This window comes from Mugil cephalus, chromosome 7 (genome assembly GCF_022458985.1).
Source record: "Mugil cephalus isolate CIBA_MC_2020 chromosome 7, CIBA_Mcephalus_1.1, whole genome shotgun sequence".
In the NCBI taxonomy this organism is placed as follows: domain Eukaryota; kingdom Metazoa; phylum Chordata; class Actinopteri; order Mugiliformes; family Mugilidae; genus Mugil; species Mugil cephalus.
The window spans coordinates 18,668,338-18,684,241 of NC_061776.1; the positions used below are offsets into that span (position 1 = coordinate 18,668,338).

Consider the following 15,904-nt stretch of genomic DNA (forward strand, 5'->3'; position numbering starts at 1 on the left):
CTCTGTCACAGCAGTACTTTGGTACTTTGGTCATAATTTAACCTTGTTGCTCCCTCCACCCCCACCACCACCACCATAAATTGCAAATATAATTTGAATAAGTTAGTAAGCAGGAAGCTTAGAGTTTTCATCAGTATGCCGCAGACAAAAAAAGAGAACATGAGCTGTGGTCTGGTGTTCCGTGACTTAACTTTGCCCGTCTGCTGGTTAACCCCTCAACTTCTTTCTCATACGATGATTTGCAGGAAATGATGCCGTGTGCTGGAAGACATACATGCTGATGCAACTGCCTGTAGAATCAGTTTAGGGGCGTTTATGAACAAGAGCACGCATCATTCGGTAAGTTCTGCTGTTAACGGTTACTGTAAAGGTGGACAGTAGCACACGTTTGACATGGGTTTGCTTTGACTTCCAGACAATGTAGCGACATAAACGCAGATCTCAGCTAGAAATTACCTGCTTCTTTGTTTCAGTGTTTCACTGTTTTTACTCAATACTTTAGTAACTTATGGCACCTAGTCGCACAATGTAAGTGGAAAATGATGAGTACAAAAAATTTTCTTTTCTAGTTGTCAGCAATAATACATGATAGTCAGAAAAGTACAAGAATAATATAGACAAAACAGAAGAACGATTAATGCTTAGTAAACACTGAAGTAATTTCTGTTATGATAGTGATAGGGATGGTGATGGTGTCTCTGACACTACGCTGCGCACAGTGATAAGATTTTTTTTAACAATGTCACTTTTAATGATATTCGGCGTTAAAGTCTTTGGTCACATGCTTTCAGTCTAGCCGCAGTGTCAATTTGCTTTCGCTTCTCCTTTGTTGAGCTGTGTAGCTCAGACTTAGAAAATACATTTGTGAAAACCCACTTCCTCTCATGTATCAGTCTTGGATTTAGTTTTAGCTACATTAAGGTTATAATGCTCAGTTTATGTTGAAACACCATCAGAAATGTAGCAATTCAACTGTCTGGATGTTTTGGAGGACGACTCAAAGAGAGTTGTCAAATGAAAAGGAACATGTATTTGCTACAGCAAAACACAATTCAGCCGGGACTTTAATATGAGAAAGCATTTGTTTTCACCTAATGAACTAGAGAGTGAACGTATGTTACCGAGAATTTGAACTAAAACGATTTTGAGAGATACCCAACGGATTTGGCTGAACACATTTAAATTCTCTTCAACAAGCCAACATAACGCGTTTCAATGTACACATTAGCCAGGAAGTGTTCTTCTGAGAGAGACTATAGCCTACGCTGCATCGCATGAGTATTAAGAGTTTTCTGTCAGTGTGTGAATTATGCATTTCCTAATTGTGTTTAACTGCGTTGCAGGACAGACAACTTACACGATGTCGATGTGCAACAATACCTTTAATGATACTTGCAAAGTGGACACCCTTCAGGGTGTTGGTTACGCCGCGGTATTTCTTGTGGGTTTCCTTGTCAACGCTGCTGCTCTTCGGGCCTTCATCGCCAAGCGGAAGTCCTGGACAGACATGCACATCTACATGTTCAACCTGGCGATAGCTGATTTTGCCCTCGTCCTCTTCCTTCCCTTCAGGATCTATGACGCCTTCTTCTGCCTGCCTAAGACTTGCTTTTGCACTTTTCTCATTAGCATACATTTCATCAACATGTACGCCAGCATCTATACCACGGCAGCCATCAGCTTCCAGCGCTACCTGGTGGTAAGGTTCCCGCTGCAGGCCAGGTTGTGTAGGAGGAAGAAAGAGACAGCGTTTGTCGTGTGTTTGGTCATTTGGGTGATGCTGGTGGTGGTGTGTTACATATACCGAAAGGAGAACTACCCTGACAAACTCTGGACATGTTATGAAAGATGTAAAGACCAACCACTCAAAGGAAATTTCATAGTGATCCTGGAAATTTGTGGCTTGGTCCTTCCGCTCTTGATCGTGGTGTTCTGTTCCAGTCGGATCATCTTTATTTTAAAGGTGGACAAGAAGTCAATGGAAAAAAGAAGCACCGTTGCCATTGTAACGGCAAACATGATCGTGTTCATCGCCTGCTACTTGCCTATCCACATTGGCTTTATTGTTAACTACTATAATACGGTACCCAAAGACTGGATGTGTCAAGTTTTGCCTGCACACGTATATTTACAAGTGGCTGAATGGATCGCTTCCACAAACTGCTGCTTTGATTCTATCAGCTATTATTTTTTACTGAAAAGGTTTTATTCACAAGTGGGTACAAAAACGAATTCACACTCTTTCAGAACGATGAGCACGATGTCTTCAAAATGAACGGCAGATTTAAAGGGATGCCACACAGACTTTAGAGATCAGTTCAAAACTTGGACTGAGATTTGAACGTCGGACATTTAGACGGCGGCGAAGGTCTAGAGCTGCACATGACGTCATTCTCATCCTCATCTTCTGTCCTGTAGAGGGTCACATTTATTGTAATTTTATACATTTTAACTGAATGTTTGATATATAAAAATGCATAAAAATAAAAAAACAGGCGTACTGTGAGGCAACTCACTTTCTTTATATTACAGCTTTCAATTTGCATATGAGTCTAATAGTTTTGAACCTTAATGTGAATGTGAGCTTATTGATTAGCACGACTGGAACCTTCCACAATATATTTTCCAACTATGCCCTCCCTCCTGCATGACATGAATGGAAAACGCTGTTGTGTTGCATTATGGGACTTTATTGGAAGCAGCTTGGTAAAGTCTAGGGTCTCCGTCCCGCTTTGTTTGAGAATATTTTTTTATCTTAATGCCATGTGTTTTGATCTCTCCAGCTTCTTGGAAATGCAATACAAAGCTGCAGCAGCGACCCTTTAAGTTATGGTGTACTTAGGCTTCATGATTTATGTGTCGTGAATTGTGTTTGAATGTTAATTAGAAAAAGAAGTTTTCAGCGTTTTGTTATGCTACGCTCTCTGTGTTTACTCCGCTTTGGTTTGGTGCATGAATGTCTTATCCAACTCACGCAACCCTTTTGACCTTTACCGCTCTGATGTGTGAAGTAATAAAATCAAAGCAGAGAACACGGGATGTTTTCAGCTCCGCTCTTGTATCCACTCCTCCCCATAAAACCACAGCCTGTGTCAAGCTCAGACAGTCGATGCACCCTTAACGCAGAGGAGCGTGACGCCTTTCCCTCCCTCTGTAGTGAGAGGCGGATGAACGCAGGCCAGTGTCCGGCTCCCTCTCGTGGTGGGAAAAAGCGCACGCTTGAGAGATTTTCCACTTCCTCTTTCTTCTCTCAGTCTGCCCCTTAAGTAGCGCCAGTCTGCCAGCCCGATGACAAATATGTCTCATTTAAAAGAAAATAAACTGCAATCACGATATCTACACATCTCTCCAGACGGCTGCGAAGCAGTCGAGTTGTGGCTGTTCGGCGCTGGTATGCGTGGGCACTCGTGTGATGATATGCATCTATTTTAATGAATCTGTTCAGAACCACACGGGACAACATTAGCAGTCAATTATATAATGCCATTTAATAGCAGTACTCCAAAGATTGATGGTTATTATGTTAGCAGTAGCTTAGCAACTGCAGAAACTTTCAGGCAGGCATCGGTCAAATGAGAAGGCTCAGCTCCGGCTGAGATCTGGCCTGCGACTCTACTCTAATAACAGGAAGGAAACGGCCGAACTCCACGCTCAGCCAAAGTCACGGAGATACTGTACATTACATCTTATTCACAGCATTGTCAATGAAAAATAGCCTCACACTTCAAACACAATCCTGTCGTAGAAGAGCATGGATGAGTCCCCCCCCCCTCCCCCTCCCATCCCCTCCCAACCCCCATAAAACTGATACACAGTACATTCAGGATGATTATTTACACTATTCACAAATCATACAGGACAGCTCCTTTAAAAACAAAAAGCCACACGTTTGTTGTGCTTTTCCTTATTACCGCACAGTATAATGACCACAAACTGAAAAAGAAAAGAGTACATTCGTTCACGCGGGATGCCGACGAGCGCTTTCCTCAGTATGGCAGTCGGTTGGAAATGGCAGACAGACGATCACTGGACTATGGAACGAGACAAAATGTCCGTAAAAATGGCACAAAATGAGTTACACAGTGTTCCCTCGTGAAGGTCTGCCTGTGGACTACTTGCAAATCACTGTTATTACTTTTCAGGTGGAACGAACGCAGTCCATGTCGTGGCATCGGTGAGTACGTTGACGGCAACGCTCGTGGCGAAAGTCGTCCGTACATGTTTACAGTGTGTTCCGTGACGCGTCAAAGTAGTCTAGAAACACCCCCTCAAATTAGCTGCGTTCGGCGTCGTAAGCATCCGGAAAGACACGTGGAGCTGGGAAAAATAAAAAAAAATAAAAAAATTCCAACAGTACAAGCCAACATCTAAATGAAAAGTTGAACATTCAGCATGTAAGGTCAAAGGCATGTCACAAGTATACTGCAATAAGTGAGTTCTCCAACGAGTGCGCGAGAAAAGCGCGCCGCTGAAATTGTCTTCTTCATGGCACTTTACAACGAGTTTCTCCCAGTTTCTTTCTTTCTTTCTTTCTTTCTTTCTTTCTTTCTTTCCTTTTTTGCTTCAATACTCAGGCATCGGTAAATCATTCATCAGCTGGGTTTGGCACACTGATGTGACAAAAGTAATCAATCTTTTAGAGGTTTGATGAAGGACATGGTGAACGTTTTTGTTTTCAAGCTATTTTTTTTTCTTTTGGGAATAATTGTCTTGTTTTTACATTATCATTTTATCTAAATGAAAGTTTACTATGTACATATTAACCAATGTATTGCTGCTCACAGGAGGCTCAGCACCAGGACCGGCATTCATCTGTCGATTAACGGGCTGGGAGTTAAAAATGCTCGTGATTTCCCTTTGTCGCTGCTGCTGCGCCTCATACCATCAGGTCTTTTTTGTGTCTGTCTTCTTTATCTTGTCCCTGTTTTATGACTTTAATCTCCGACACAACAAACCCATGTTGTGTTGATCTAAATGCCAACAATTTCATGCCACTGGACACTTTGATGGGCTGAATATATAGCCCCATTTGCCAGCTGGGGAACATTTCCATTACCTCTATTGCCTCCGAGTTAAGCCAGATGTTTCAATCATCACCGCTGTAACTGCCACTTTGCTCCCTATCACGTCTGTGGGACCTTGACCCTCTGTGGGCTTAAGAGGAAACTTTGCCCAGTAAAATTGGACTGCGTTCTGTGATGCAGGATTAATGAATGAATGAGTGTGTGTGTGTGGGGAAAGGTGACAGTGAAGGACAAGGTGTAGCAGTGCGTTCACTTCACACTCTTTGAAGCTCCTTTCTTTCCACCCAGCCCTATTTTTTGTTTTCTTTCCGTCCACCACACGTCCTTGTGGAACTATTGGTCATTAAAGAGTACACAGAGTGGGGCGCGGAAACGAGTAGAGCGATGGACAGCTGAGATGCCGTCATTACAGAGAGCATGCAGTTGGCAGGAATAGTGCTGACATTTCAGTCCTGCACTCTGCTCTCCAAAGACGTGAGTTATGGTCCCATATCCCTATGAGACGGGTTAGAGGCATTTGGCACACAAGTCATGCTTCTCGTATACACAGAATACTAAATACACACCTGTACAAATACACGTATGCAAGTGCTGTACGTGTTCAGCGAGGAGACGGAACAGGGAAACGAAACTGGGTGAGGGGTTTTTGCTTCGCCAGTGGCTTTCTGTTTTTTTGTCCAAATGACTTCAGTTTTTTGTCTGATGACTCACCTAGAGCTCCAGAGACTTTTATGATGTTCAGAATTTGCAATTTAACTTAAAGTACCTACTTGGCAATCAGACCAACAGGTAATAAAGTGGGGGAACAGATGGGTGGCAGTCTTGTTAATGTTATCCGAGGGGGGAAAGCGTCCCACTCCTGCAGTACCGTTTGACTGGCTCTGCAGGTTTCATCAATCTGCACAGGGAAGGCAGACTCTAAGTGCCGTGTCCATCTTTGTCTCTGTCCTCATCCTCTCTGCTGCCCATTCTGCTTTCCCTCCGTCTATCTTCTCCCCTCCACCCTTGTTTCCTCCTTCTTCCCGCCGAGAGCGGGAGAGAGAGGCAACTCTGCAATGCAGACACAGCAACAACCTCGATCCATCTGACCAATTAGTGCGAGCCAGGATATGAGTGGCAGACCCAGCAGCCAGTCATAAGGAGAGGCTCTTCACGGGGGCGAAAGAGGGTTTGCCTGAGAGACTGTCACAGAAGATAAGGGAGGACAAATGACAAGGGAATATAGATGTAAGGGCGAGAGAGAGGGAGGGAAAGGGAAAGACGGATTGACGGAATGAAGAGAAAAAGGATAGAGCTGTTGTAAATAAAACCAAGAGGTCCGCGCACGGACAGAATTCTGTCCCCCTTCACTTCCTCCACAGTCACTGGCCAGTTTGAGTCCTGTCATTGCAGTTCTTCTTACTCATCAGCTGGCTGAGATCCACAAACTCGCCCAGCTCACCTCGTTCCAGGGCCCCCCTCAGCAGAGCCCTGGTCAGCCCGGGGGTGTGCTGCTGGGACACGTAGGCCTGGCTGCTGTGAGCGGGCATGGAGGGCGGAGGCAGGGGGACGGGGACCATGCCGTGGCTACTGAGGATGTATCCTTCCTGGGCCGGCCAGCGCAAAGGCAGCGGCTCGCTGTACTCCACGGGGGCACTGGGCGCCGAGACGACCCTGCGGCGCTCGGGCGAGTCCTGGGGGGTCATGGGGTACACGTACTCTCCTGCAGACTTCCTGAGGGGGGCTTTGGGCGTCCCCTTCCCTCCTTTCTCTTGCTTGCTCAGGCAGACATAGTGCTGGCGGGGAGTGTCATTCCCTCGGCTCTCACCGTTGTGCCTGCCGCCTCCGCCCTGCTGGAAGAGTCTGGTGGTCAGATAGACGGAGGGCGGCATGCGGCAGGGCGACCCCAGGCCCACGGAGCCTCCCCCCAGGTAGGTCTGGCTGGTGTCCCAGCCTCCAGAGTTGGAGTCAGACAACCGCAGGCCCCTGCGCTTCTGCTGGGGGGTGTGCTCCGGCGTGGGGAGGAAACCGGGGTCGAGCTCTCCCGACTTCACCCAGCCGTTGGGCATGACAAACAGGGTCTCTCCTCCTTGAGAGCAGGGGCGCTCCCCGCCTCCCTGCCGCGTCACGCTCAGCACAGAGCCCCCCATACCGCCGCCGTTGCTCAGCAGGCCCCTCTCGCGCCGTTGGATGGAGGACTGGGAGGCGTTGCCGTGGCGACGGTTGGCAGGCTTGTGGGCCATGATCCAGCAGACGGCGAGGCCGGACAGCGCCGCCCCGATGGTGAACGCCGAGACTGCAGACGCCACGAGGAGGTTGAGAGAGACCAAGCTCTCTGGTTCAATCAGCAAGCTCTGCTGCAGAATTCCTGAAGATTAAGAGACACAATTATGAAGATGACATTTAGTGGAACAGTCTAATGGACAACCCCCTCGCAATGTCTGTCCACGGGGTATACTTAAAAATGATTGTTATTACACATAGTGATATTCTGCTTCTTGATACTTTTCCTCTATTAAAACATAATATATTCAAATAAGTCAATAACTACAATAACAGTCATGGCTGGTGATTATCATCCTCAGCATTAAACAATATCTTCCGTAATGATCATTTTCTCTCCAGTTTGGCCTTGAGGCTCCACAAGCTCTGGGATCAGAGAGGCCTGCACTTGTCATCAACACAGCTCAGGCCACAGCAGCTGACTCTCTTTTTCTCCCCTCCTCTGATCACACTTTCCACCCTGCAGCCTGGTCAGAGAGCCTCTCCTCGCAGCATACCATTACCTCAGTGTTTCCACCCAGCTCTAATCGCTCCCATCTGCAGACACAGCAGCCCGTGCTTGTCTCTGGCTCGGGCCTCTCCTCTGCTCTCACAGCTCAGATCAGAGTCCGTCAGGTCTGCAGCCTGGAATCTCTGGCTTCGTCTGCTATCAGTTTTGGAGGAGTGGGATGAAAGCTTGGAGCCTTTAACTCAGTCTAACGCAAGCGGGTCTGGTGAGGGGCTCACAATGTGCTACGTTGCATTTTGGAAATTCACACCCAACCAAATGGATTTTATGACTTTGAAACTGGGCTGCGACATGAGGAACAGCTCAGAAAGAATCTGCTAGAAAGGAAATGCCTTTTTTCTTTCCTTTTTTTTTGTTTTCCACTGACTTTGTGAATTTCTGAGCAGGGTTCAAAGAGGTCCTCTGTGGCACTGCTGCAGCGGCATCGGGGCCTCTCAACAGAAGTGACATCATGTGACATTTTGCTAAGCTATTTCCAGCTTACTTACCAGCTACTCCATTCCTCTCTGATGTTCAGCTTTGAGAAAACAAAACCCCCCTCCCTAAGCAGGAGGATGGTGAAAATCCCATTCTGCCGTCTCGTGTTGCCTCTTTCACATCCTCCCTAATTAAAATGTCTCACACTGGGAGCGTTTTGACCTGTAGCAAGTGAGTCTGAAACCAGAATCCCAATTCTACTCCCACCCGATTCAACCCTGACAAAGGCACCAAAACAAAGCTGTTGTCAAGGTTGAATGGATCTCGCTTGGCTCGGGAGAAAATCACGTTACACCCCACATAATTAAAATGTGCCACTTTACAGAAATTGCCGTGAATATTCTTTCATTTGATAGAATATGCGCCGACCCGCAGCTCCAGACAAAAAATGTGTAATGACAAACAGAAAGGTGTAATGAGGGACTGAGCCACTAGGCGGAGCCTGCCTTCAGTCTGCTGAACACAGTGAGAAACAACCATGTCATAGTGCTGCAACCTACCATCACAGTCTCCTAGATGGGAGGTGGTGTTTCCGTATTCCACGTCTTGTTGAAAGGGGAGCCTGCAGCCACAGAGAGATCACAGATCAGCACATCAGAGACCAACATTATTCTTTTTATCTAAACAGCACACAGAAGGAACCGTATAGAGTGACTGTTATGTGATGTCTTGCGGTGCTGTAAAGCACGAAGTAAGGGGCGAAAGAACGAATTAAAGCTTACACTCAAGCACCGCGGCAGAATGTGTGTTACAGTGGACTGAAAATAAGAGCTGACCTTCTGTGTGAGCATGCTCTATTTTCGTAGAATTACTGGGGATGCTTGGCAGTAGTCAACACCAAATTTCACACGGCACATAGTGATGTGTCATCCATTGTAATAGGATGCCCTATTGATCCCTTCATTGATTTCTCTCCTTTTGCTTTCTATCCCTCGGGGAGGTCAAATGTCAGGGTCAGCTATACAGGTGGCAATGGGGGCGAGACGTGGGAATTGCGACAATCGGATCAATGTTTGAATTTGATACAGATAACAGTATTTTTATGGAGCGAAAACCAATACTGACACTGAGTACTGGTTATGGGAATACATATTTGTCAGTAATACTGGCAGTAATTAGTTTGAAGTGATCATTTTTCATTGGCAAAAATCATGTAAGTCTGTAATGTAATACTGAACATACAAAATTAACTGGCTTAAATGAATGGCTATTTATGAAATAGAATTTGTGCAATAGGTCTAGTATTAAATACACATAAAACACTGCATACGGGAAACTGCTGTGAGATCAGTGGTTTCATGTATCACCTGAATTGTTACGTAATTGGTACAGTACTGCTTTTTTTTAAGATCAGACAGCCAAGAATTAATGAAATAAATAAATGTAGAAGCCTCAAACACGTTAAAGGACTGAAAAAAATACACTTTTTAGAACGTATTTATAAGCCTTAAAACCACATGGGTCCAGTTGCATGCTCAGTTGTCTGTCAGCTGAGTGGATAGTCAGTAGTAAATAATCAAATACACCGATCAGACATAACATTATGACTTTCTGAGGGTGTCCTGTGGTAACACAGTGTTGCTTGCGGGGGCCTTTGGGTCCTATGAGTTGAGGGGAGGGGCCTCTGTGGATCATCCCACAGATACTTGGATTGAATTTGGAGGTCAGGTCAACACCTCGTGCTGTTCTTCATGTTTTTTGAGTTGTTCCTAAACTGTTTTTGTGCGCGTGTCTGTCAGGCTGCATCCTGCTGGGGATGGCTGCTGCCATCAAGGAGTGTCATTGCTATGGGGTGGGGGTGTCTGGTCTGGTCTAGGTGGGTGGTACATGTCTAAATAACATCCGCATGAATGAACGCCAGGTCCAAAAGGTTCCCAGCAGAGTCGCAAGATGGTCAGTGTTATTTACTTCTCCTGTCAGCGGCTTTAATGTTGTGGCTGATTTGTGTAGTAGACAGTGAAGTTTACCAAATGAAGTTATGTTAAAGGTTAATTATTTTCTTTAGTTACTTACAGTTGTATTGTGTGTTTGTTTTGGTGTTTTTTGTGTTGCATTGTACATGTAACCTGCACTGACTCAGTTCACAGTGGACTGTGGATGGTTTTTGTCCTCACCGTGTGCCTGGTCTCAGGAAGGAGCAGGTGCTGCCTCTGGTCCAGCCACAGTACGGATCCCTGGAGGCCAGACAGCTCCTGCGCGCACAAAATAAAACGACAAACCCAGCTTGAGAAACAAAGGAGGAAGCTAATATTAATGTGGCATAGCTAGCTAGACAGCTAACCATGCTAACAACATGGTCTGCATCGTTAAAATCCCAAAATATGAAAGGCGTCTCCACTGATGTATGACATTTATTTGAGACATATCTAGAAAGACTGGGAGAAGCAGTGGAATGACTCATGTCCTATCTTCATTCAGAGCAGACCCTTTGTATTAACTCGTGTGATATACAGCGTATCTGTGGGGATCAAGCTCACAGCCTGGAAACACATTCCTCACATGGACAGTAATAAACAAATACTTTCTTGGTATTCATAGCGAGTCGCTCTCTTAAAGCCTCCTGTGTGAAGTAAATATCATTTTCTGTGTAAATTCTCCGAGAGTAAATACTAAACCAAACAAGCTAGCTGTGATTTGACAAGCACATGTGGCATCCATCCCCTGACGACTAAAACAAAAGCAGATTTGCAAATTTAATTGGGAAGACTTTGCTGACAAGGAGCGAGGACGCAGAGACAAAACAGAAGTTGGACACTAAGTGCTGCCTTGGCTAATGGCCACTATTACATTTTAACAGACCTCATTGTCGGCCAAACAAGCATTGATGAGAATTTTTTTTTAAAAAAACAAGTGCGTGTCACTCACTTCATGCAGCGCGAGTGTAGATGGCAGCGAGATGTGGGGACTCGGACCAGGCAGGAGGGGAACGCCAGCAGCAGAGTGTGGCTGGTGCGGTCCAGGGTCAGAGACAAGAGCTGACGAGCCTGAGGAGAGTCCTCGCCGCACCTGCACACAGCGTGAAGACAAAGATCAGAGGGTAAGAAGCCACAAGAGAGAGAACATTGTTCTCTTTTTGACCTCGTATAAATATGAGATCTGAGTACATGCCTCATCTGTTGGCCCTGCAAACAGAAACCCCCTCGTCCTAACCTTTACCGAAAAGAGTCTCAATATCAGAGAGCTCCAGTTTTACCGAGGGCTCAGACTCTGAACCTTGTGATCAGAAGAAATAAATTCACTTTTGAGTTAGCTGCCAGCGATGGAAACCAAAATCCCTGTTTTTCTGCAGCTGCGTTTGATGAGCTTTTACCGTAATACTCAGAGCAACACAATAATAATAATAAAGATTAATGATGTCGCAAAGATTTTATAATGAACACACAAATTATGGCCAATTCAGCGATAAACAAGTCAACAAGTCAAACAGAGCCGAACTATTTGGCTGCTAGATCAATAAACCGGCCGCTAGCAAATTAATTCCTGCCGCTATTGATTGCTAGTGTTATTTTCACATTGTTCTATATTTTCGGTTTTCTGGTTCCATTGTCTTAAAAGTGCAGATTTCATGTTTTTTTTCCCCTGACATGCGTCGATATATTTGTTTTTGGTTGTCAAAATCACGATGTCTCACCATTTTTCAAATTTATTTTATTATTCATTATTATTATTTGTCAGATATAGAGACATTGTTACATTGTGTTTTTGGTGCAAAATGACTTGGACTGTATTTTCTACTGCATGTGCTGATGCCAGTGGAACATACTCAGTGGTAGGTAACTCACTAACTGCCTGTTACGGTTAAATTTTTTCCCGCAACTGCTGTGGGTTGAGCTGTTTTCCGTCGCTGTAATCAGATTAGCCGGGTGATGACTTGACATGGCCGGACAGAGAGATTATTGGTTTGTTCTATGAGTGATTGATAGCCTGTACTCTGGTACGCCTCGATGCACAGGAACAAACCTGAATGTGCTACTGTGCTGTAACTACCGCCTCAGAGGCTGATGCTGGTGCTGCTCGGTGAAACTTACATCTAATGTGTCAATATACCTGTAATTGTTACGATCAATGAAACAAATGGAAATAATTTAGCGTGAGCTGCCCTGTAAAAATCTGACATTTAAATAAGCATAGTTGACACAATGTTTGACGGAAAGCAGAGCTATTAACTAATAGCGGGTACGGTAAATTTGAGCAACATGCCGAGAACTGTAATTGATTGGAAATGATGGACAATGAGTTCTCCTCACTTCTCCGGGTTGAATCCTTCAACTTCTTCAAGAAACACGCTGCTGTGAGAGACCGAATCTCCACTGGGAATCATTAGGAATTTGAGGATGGTGCCTCGGGTGGAGCCCAGGAACAGGACCGTGCGGTTCTTATGGGGGCCGGCCTCCGTGTCCACCACCATGGTCGTCAACTGGTACCTGGATCAACGCACGAGTCGACAAATATGTTAGTAAAGCGCACTTCCTTTCCTGCCTATGAGCTATTGCGCACATTTAAAAAGTTCTGCGTGGGCGCTATGAAACAAGTGAGTCATTCTGTGTACCGTCCCATGGTCTTGACCACCCAGGGTCTGTGTCCCAGCAGCGGAACCGTCTCGTCCATTAGTGGGTGGGTCTTCACAAAGTTCAGCACCTCATCCGGCAGTGTGGTGGAGGAGCTAAATCTGGATCCCTGCACTGCACACCCCCCGGGCCTGTAAACAGAGAATGCAGAGGAGAGTGATAGAAGTCCAGGGAGATCGAGCAGGAAGAAAGAGGATCCAGAGGGGTTCATTTTCATCTGCTGGAGGCTGAACGGTGGTGAGGTATCGCTGTGACTGACAGCTGAAGCTCACAGGGGGGTGGGGAGGGAGGGCAGAGAGAAGACTACGAGCGTGAGACAGGTGCTCAAGACAGCACCGCTGCAGCAGTATTCTGATCACGTACAATTTGCACAACAATACCTTGGTTTGGGCACTGCTTCGTCCGGCACAGGTGTCCAAATAGATTCTGGGGATTTTTGCTCCTTAAACCTGCCCTCAAAGGCGTGAGCGAGCTGCTGCATGTCGAACACGCACACCGCAGAGCCAGGGATGCTGCCAGAGACGAGGGAAGGAGACAGCGGTGAGAGGAAATAACGGCTTTATTCGCGGGCGCGTAAGTGCGCGGCATCTCGGTACCTATTAGGCGGCGTGGAGAAGAGACCCAGGATGACGTCTCGCCCCTGCATGTGGATGATGTTGCTTGTGGCGTGCAAGAGGTTGAAGTAAAAGTGTGAGTCTCCCGGCACGGAGCAGTTGAGCCGCGCCTTCAGGAACGTGGTCCACTGTTTCTCGAGGACGCGCTGAGATCCGCCCAGGTCAGCCTTACACACACGTGCCACCCGGGACACCATCACCTGGTCGAAGAAGAGACGGGGAAGTCACGGCAGAACAGAAGGAGGGAAGCAGGAAAGGAGAGAAAGAATGAGAGAGCACCTTCTCCAGATGATGAAACTCCATGGCCATCTCTCTGAAGAAGAAATAAATATGAGGCCCCCACTCCATAGCGCTCACAAAGTAGGGCTCTGGAAAATAAAATGCAAAAAAAAAAAAATGGTGTTAGGCAACACACACAGTGGCAGCTACGAACATCAGCAGCAGCAGCAGCGGCAGCTCTGTGCCTGGAGGTCAAACTTAATGCTGCACAGTCCCTGACATGGTGCTGTAATAACAGTGGCATTAACGTGAACTGCTGCCGTCCACCAGCATCGCTCATTGAATATTCATGCCCTTTTTAATTTATCACTGTGGACAAAAGCATACACATTATCTATCATTTATTCATCCAGTGCTGTCCCGGCTTTGACCAGCACCGGTTTGTTGTTTCCTCAGTGGAAAACAGGCTTTGCTGTTCAGCGGAAGGCTTATTAAAGCCTCGAATCCGCAAAGTCTGACTAACCACAATACATCACTCCGTCTGACTCCACTTATTACAGATCTATTAAGTGGACATCTGCTTTTGCTGAATGTAGCTTATTATTTAGCCCCTTAAGATCGCCTTGTTCACCTATGAACCACTGATGAAAAGACGGTCGCCAAGTACTGGAGATAATGATGATGGTTTCCGTTATTTGCTTCCTGATTGTCCGTTGAAGGTGTCTGGCTTTGGTGGGCAATTTTTTTATTTTTTTTTTTAACGCGCCTGTTTCTAAAAGTACCTCTGAACCATTTGGAGTCGTGCTTGACTGTGCGGAGGGCAGGGCTGTCGCCGAGGCTGCGATAGATCACCGCGTCGATGGCCAGGAAGTCTGTCACGGTGCCGGTAAAAAGACTTCCATCTGAGAGAGAGAGAGAGAGAGTGATGCACAGAGTCGGGAAATGGAGGAGATTAAGAAGGAGAAGATACAGATGGAGCGATAGCACAAGGTCGGGAAGATTAAAACCAAACAAGCAATGCCGCGAGAGGTCGAACTATAAATCATTCGTAAAGGTAAACGCAAGGGCACAGACGTTTATATGTCTGGAGCTGACAGCTGAGTCTGATATCTGCACAACAGTGAAGAGACGCTACCTGCAAATAAAGCCACATTAGCGTGTCGCGGGTCATACGGGCAGCGCGCCATCCCACTGACGGGCTCGCCCACCATCTCCAGAGTGTCCCTCTGCAACAGGACAAAAAGGACACGGATGAACCAACTGGCACAGGCGCACAGACTGACCAGCTGACCAGTATAGAGGGATACTGACGGTGTAGTTGGCACACAGTGGGTTGAAGGCGTTTGTTCCACATACAAACAGGCCGCCGTGCTGGCTGAGCAGAACCTTGATGAAATTACGACACTCTCCCTGTAGGAAAAAGAGAAAGGAAACAAAAGGAAATGATGATTAGAAGAAGAAGAAGAAGAAGAAGAAGAAGAAGAGCTAGAAAATGCACATGCTAATGGGACAAAGCCAGTTTTGAACCGATGCGACGCTCCCATTTAGAGCAAGGAGACTGCCAACATTAAGTATAAACAGTCCCTCTCCATCTGGAGGAACAAATGAATGAGAAATGACACGAAGTTAAAACTCCAAAATATATGTTTTTTATTGTTTTTAAATGTAGCTCTAAACTTTATTCGTCATAAAATCACAAGCGGAAGTGATTAAAGAATCATTGGACTTTTGTTTTTTAACCATAGAACAATAGACACGCCTCGGGAACCAGCAGCCCCATCAGCTCACCTTGGTATAAAAACTGGAAACAGCTCATTTGTCTCCACCCAAAGGTAACAAAATCCAACATCCGACGCCTCTAAAGCTCACTAATTAACACGTTATATCCTTGTTGGAACACCAGTTGCCAGGCAACCACAAGGGAACTGAAGGAAAGCTGCTATTTATCAGCTGTAAAGACGTCAGGTTTCTCATCAAAACCTTTGGCGAGAAAGTGAATGAAATGTGTAGCTCCTTTAATAACTTTGGTTATGTCTGTATTTCATGCAGACGTCTGAATGCATACTGTATATTGTTCGCGCTGCCTCGTACTGGCTCCTTATTGTCACCGCTAATGTGTGTGATATTTGTTCACTTTACACTTTTTACGCTAGAGTGAGTATAACTATCTCTGATGAGAGGTGTCAGTTGTGGTGGTGCTGCACATATACAGTACCCAGACTGGTCCAATTA

General features: G+C 45.9%; 2 protein-coding genes across 2 annotated transcripts in view; one reads left to right on the plus strand and one right to left on the minus strand.

Annotated features, from left to right (window-relative positions):
• The first annotated feature begins 253 nt into the window (after positions 1 to 253).
• gpr35b (G-protein coupled receptor 35 b) lies at positions 254 to 3,318 on the plus strand. Its single transcript, XM_047589679.1, has 2 exons — positions 254 to 339; positions 1,344 to 3,318. The coding sequence occupies exon 2, from the start codon at positions 1,361 to 1,363 to the stop codon at positions 2,273 to 2,275; it is 915 nt and encodes a 304-aa protein (XP_047445635.1). The 5' UTR covers positions 254 to 339; positions 1,344 to 1,360; the 3' UTR covers positions 2,276 to 3,318.
• Positions 3,319 to 4,693: 1,375 nt separating this feature from the next.
• Positions 4,694 to 15,904, minus strand: part of LOC125010826 (semaphorin-6B-like) — a 28,161-nt gene continuing 16,950 nt past the window's right edge. The window contains exons 6-17 of the mRNA XM_047589678.1: positions 14,984 to 15,082; positions 14,808 to 14,898; positions 14,455 to 14,574; positions 13,733 to 13,821; positions 13,436 to 13,653; positions 13,220 to 13,351; positions 12,821 to 12,970; positions 12,519 to 12,695; positions 11,137 to 11,277; positions 10,386 to 10,463; positions 8,772 to 8,833; positions 4,694 to 7,371 (exon numbers count right to left, since the gene is read on the minus strand). Of these exons, the coding sequence (XP_047445634.1) occupies positions 6,386 to 7,371; positions 8,772 to 8,833; positions 10,386 to 10,463; positions 11,137 to 11,277; positions 12,519 to 12,695; positions 12,821 to 12,970; positions 13,220 to 13,351; positions 13,436 to 13,653; positions 13,733 to 13,821; positions 14,455 to 14,574; positions 14,808 to 14,898; positions 14,984 to 15,082 (2,343 nt within the window). The 3' untranslated portion in view covers positions 4,694 to 6,385. The remainder of the gene's footprint in view (positions 7,372 to 8,771; positions 8,834 to 10,385; positions 10,464 to 11,136; positions 11,278 to 12,518; positions 12,696 to 12,820; positions 12,971 to 13,219; positions 13,352 to 13,435; positions 13,654 to 13,732; positions 13,822 to 14,454; positions 14,575 to 14,807; positions 14,899 to 14,983; positions 15,083 to 15,904) is intronic.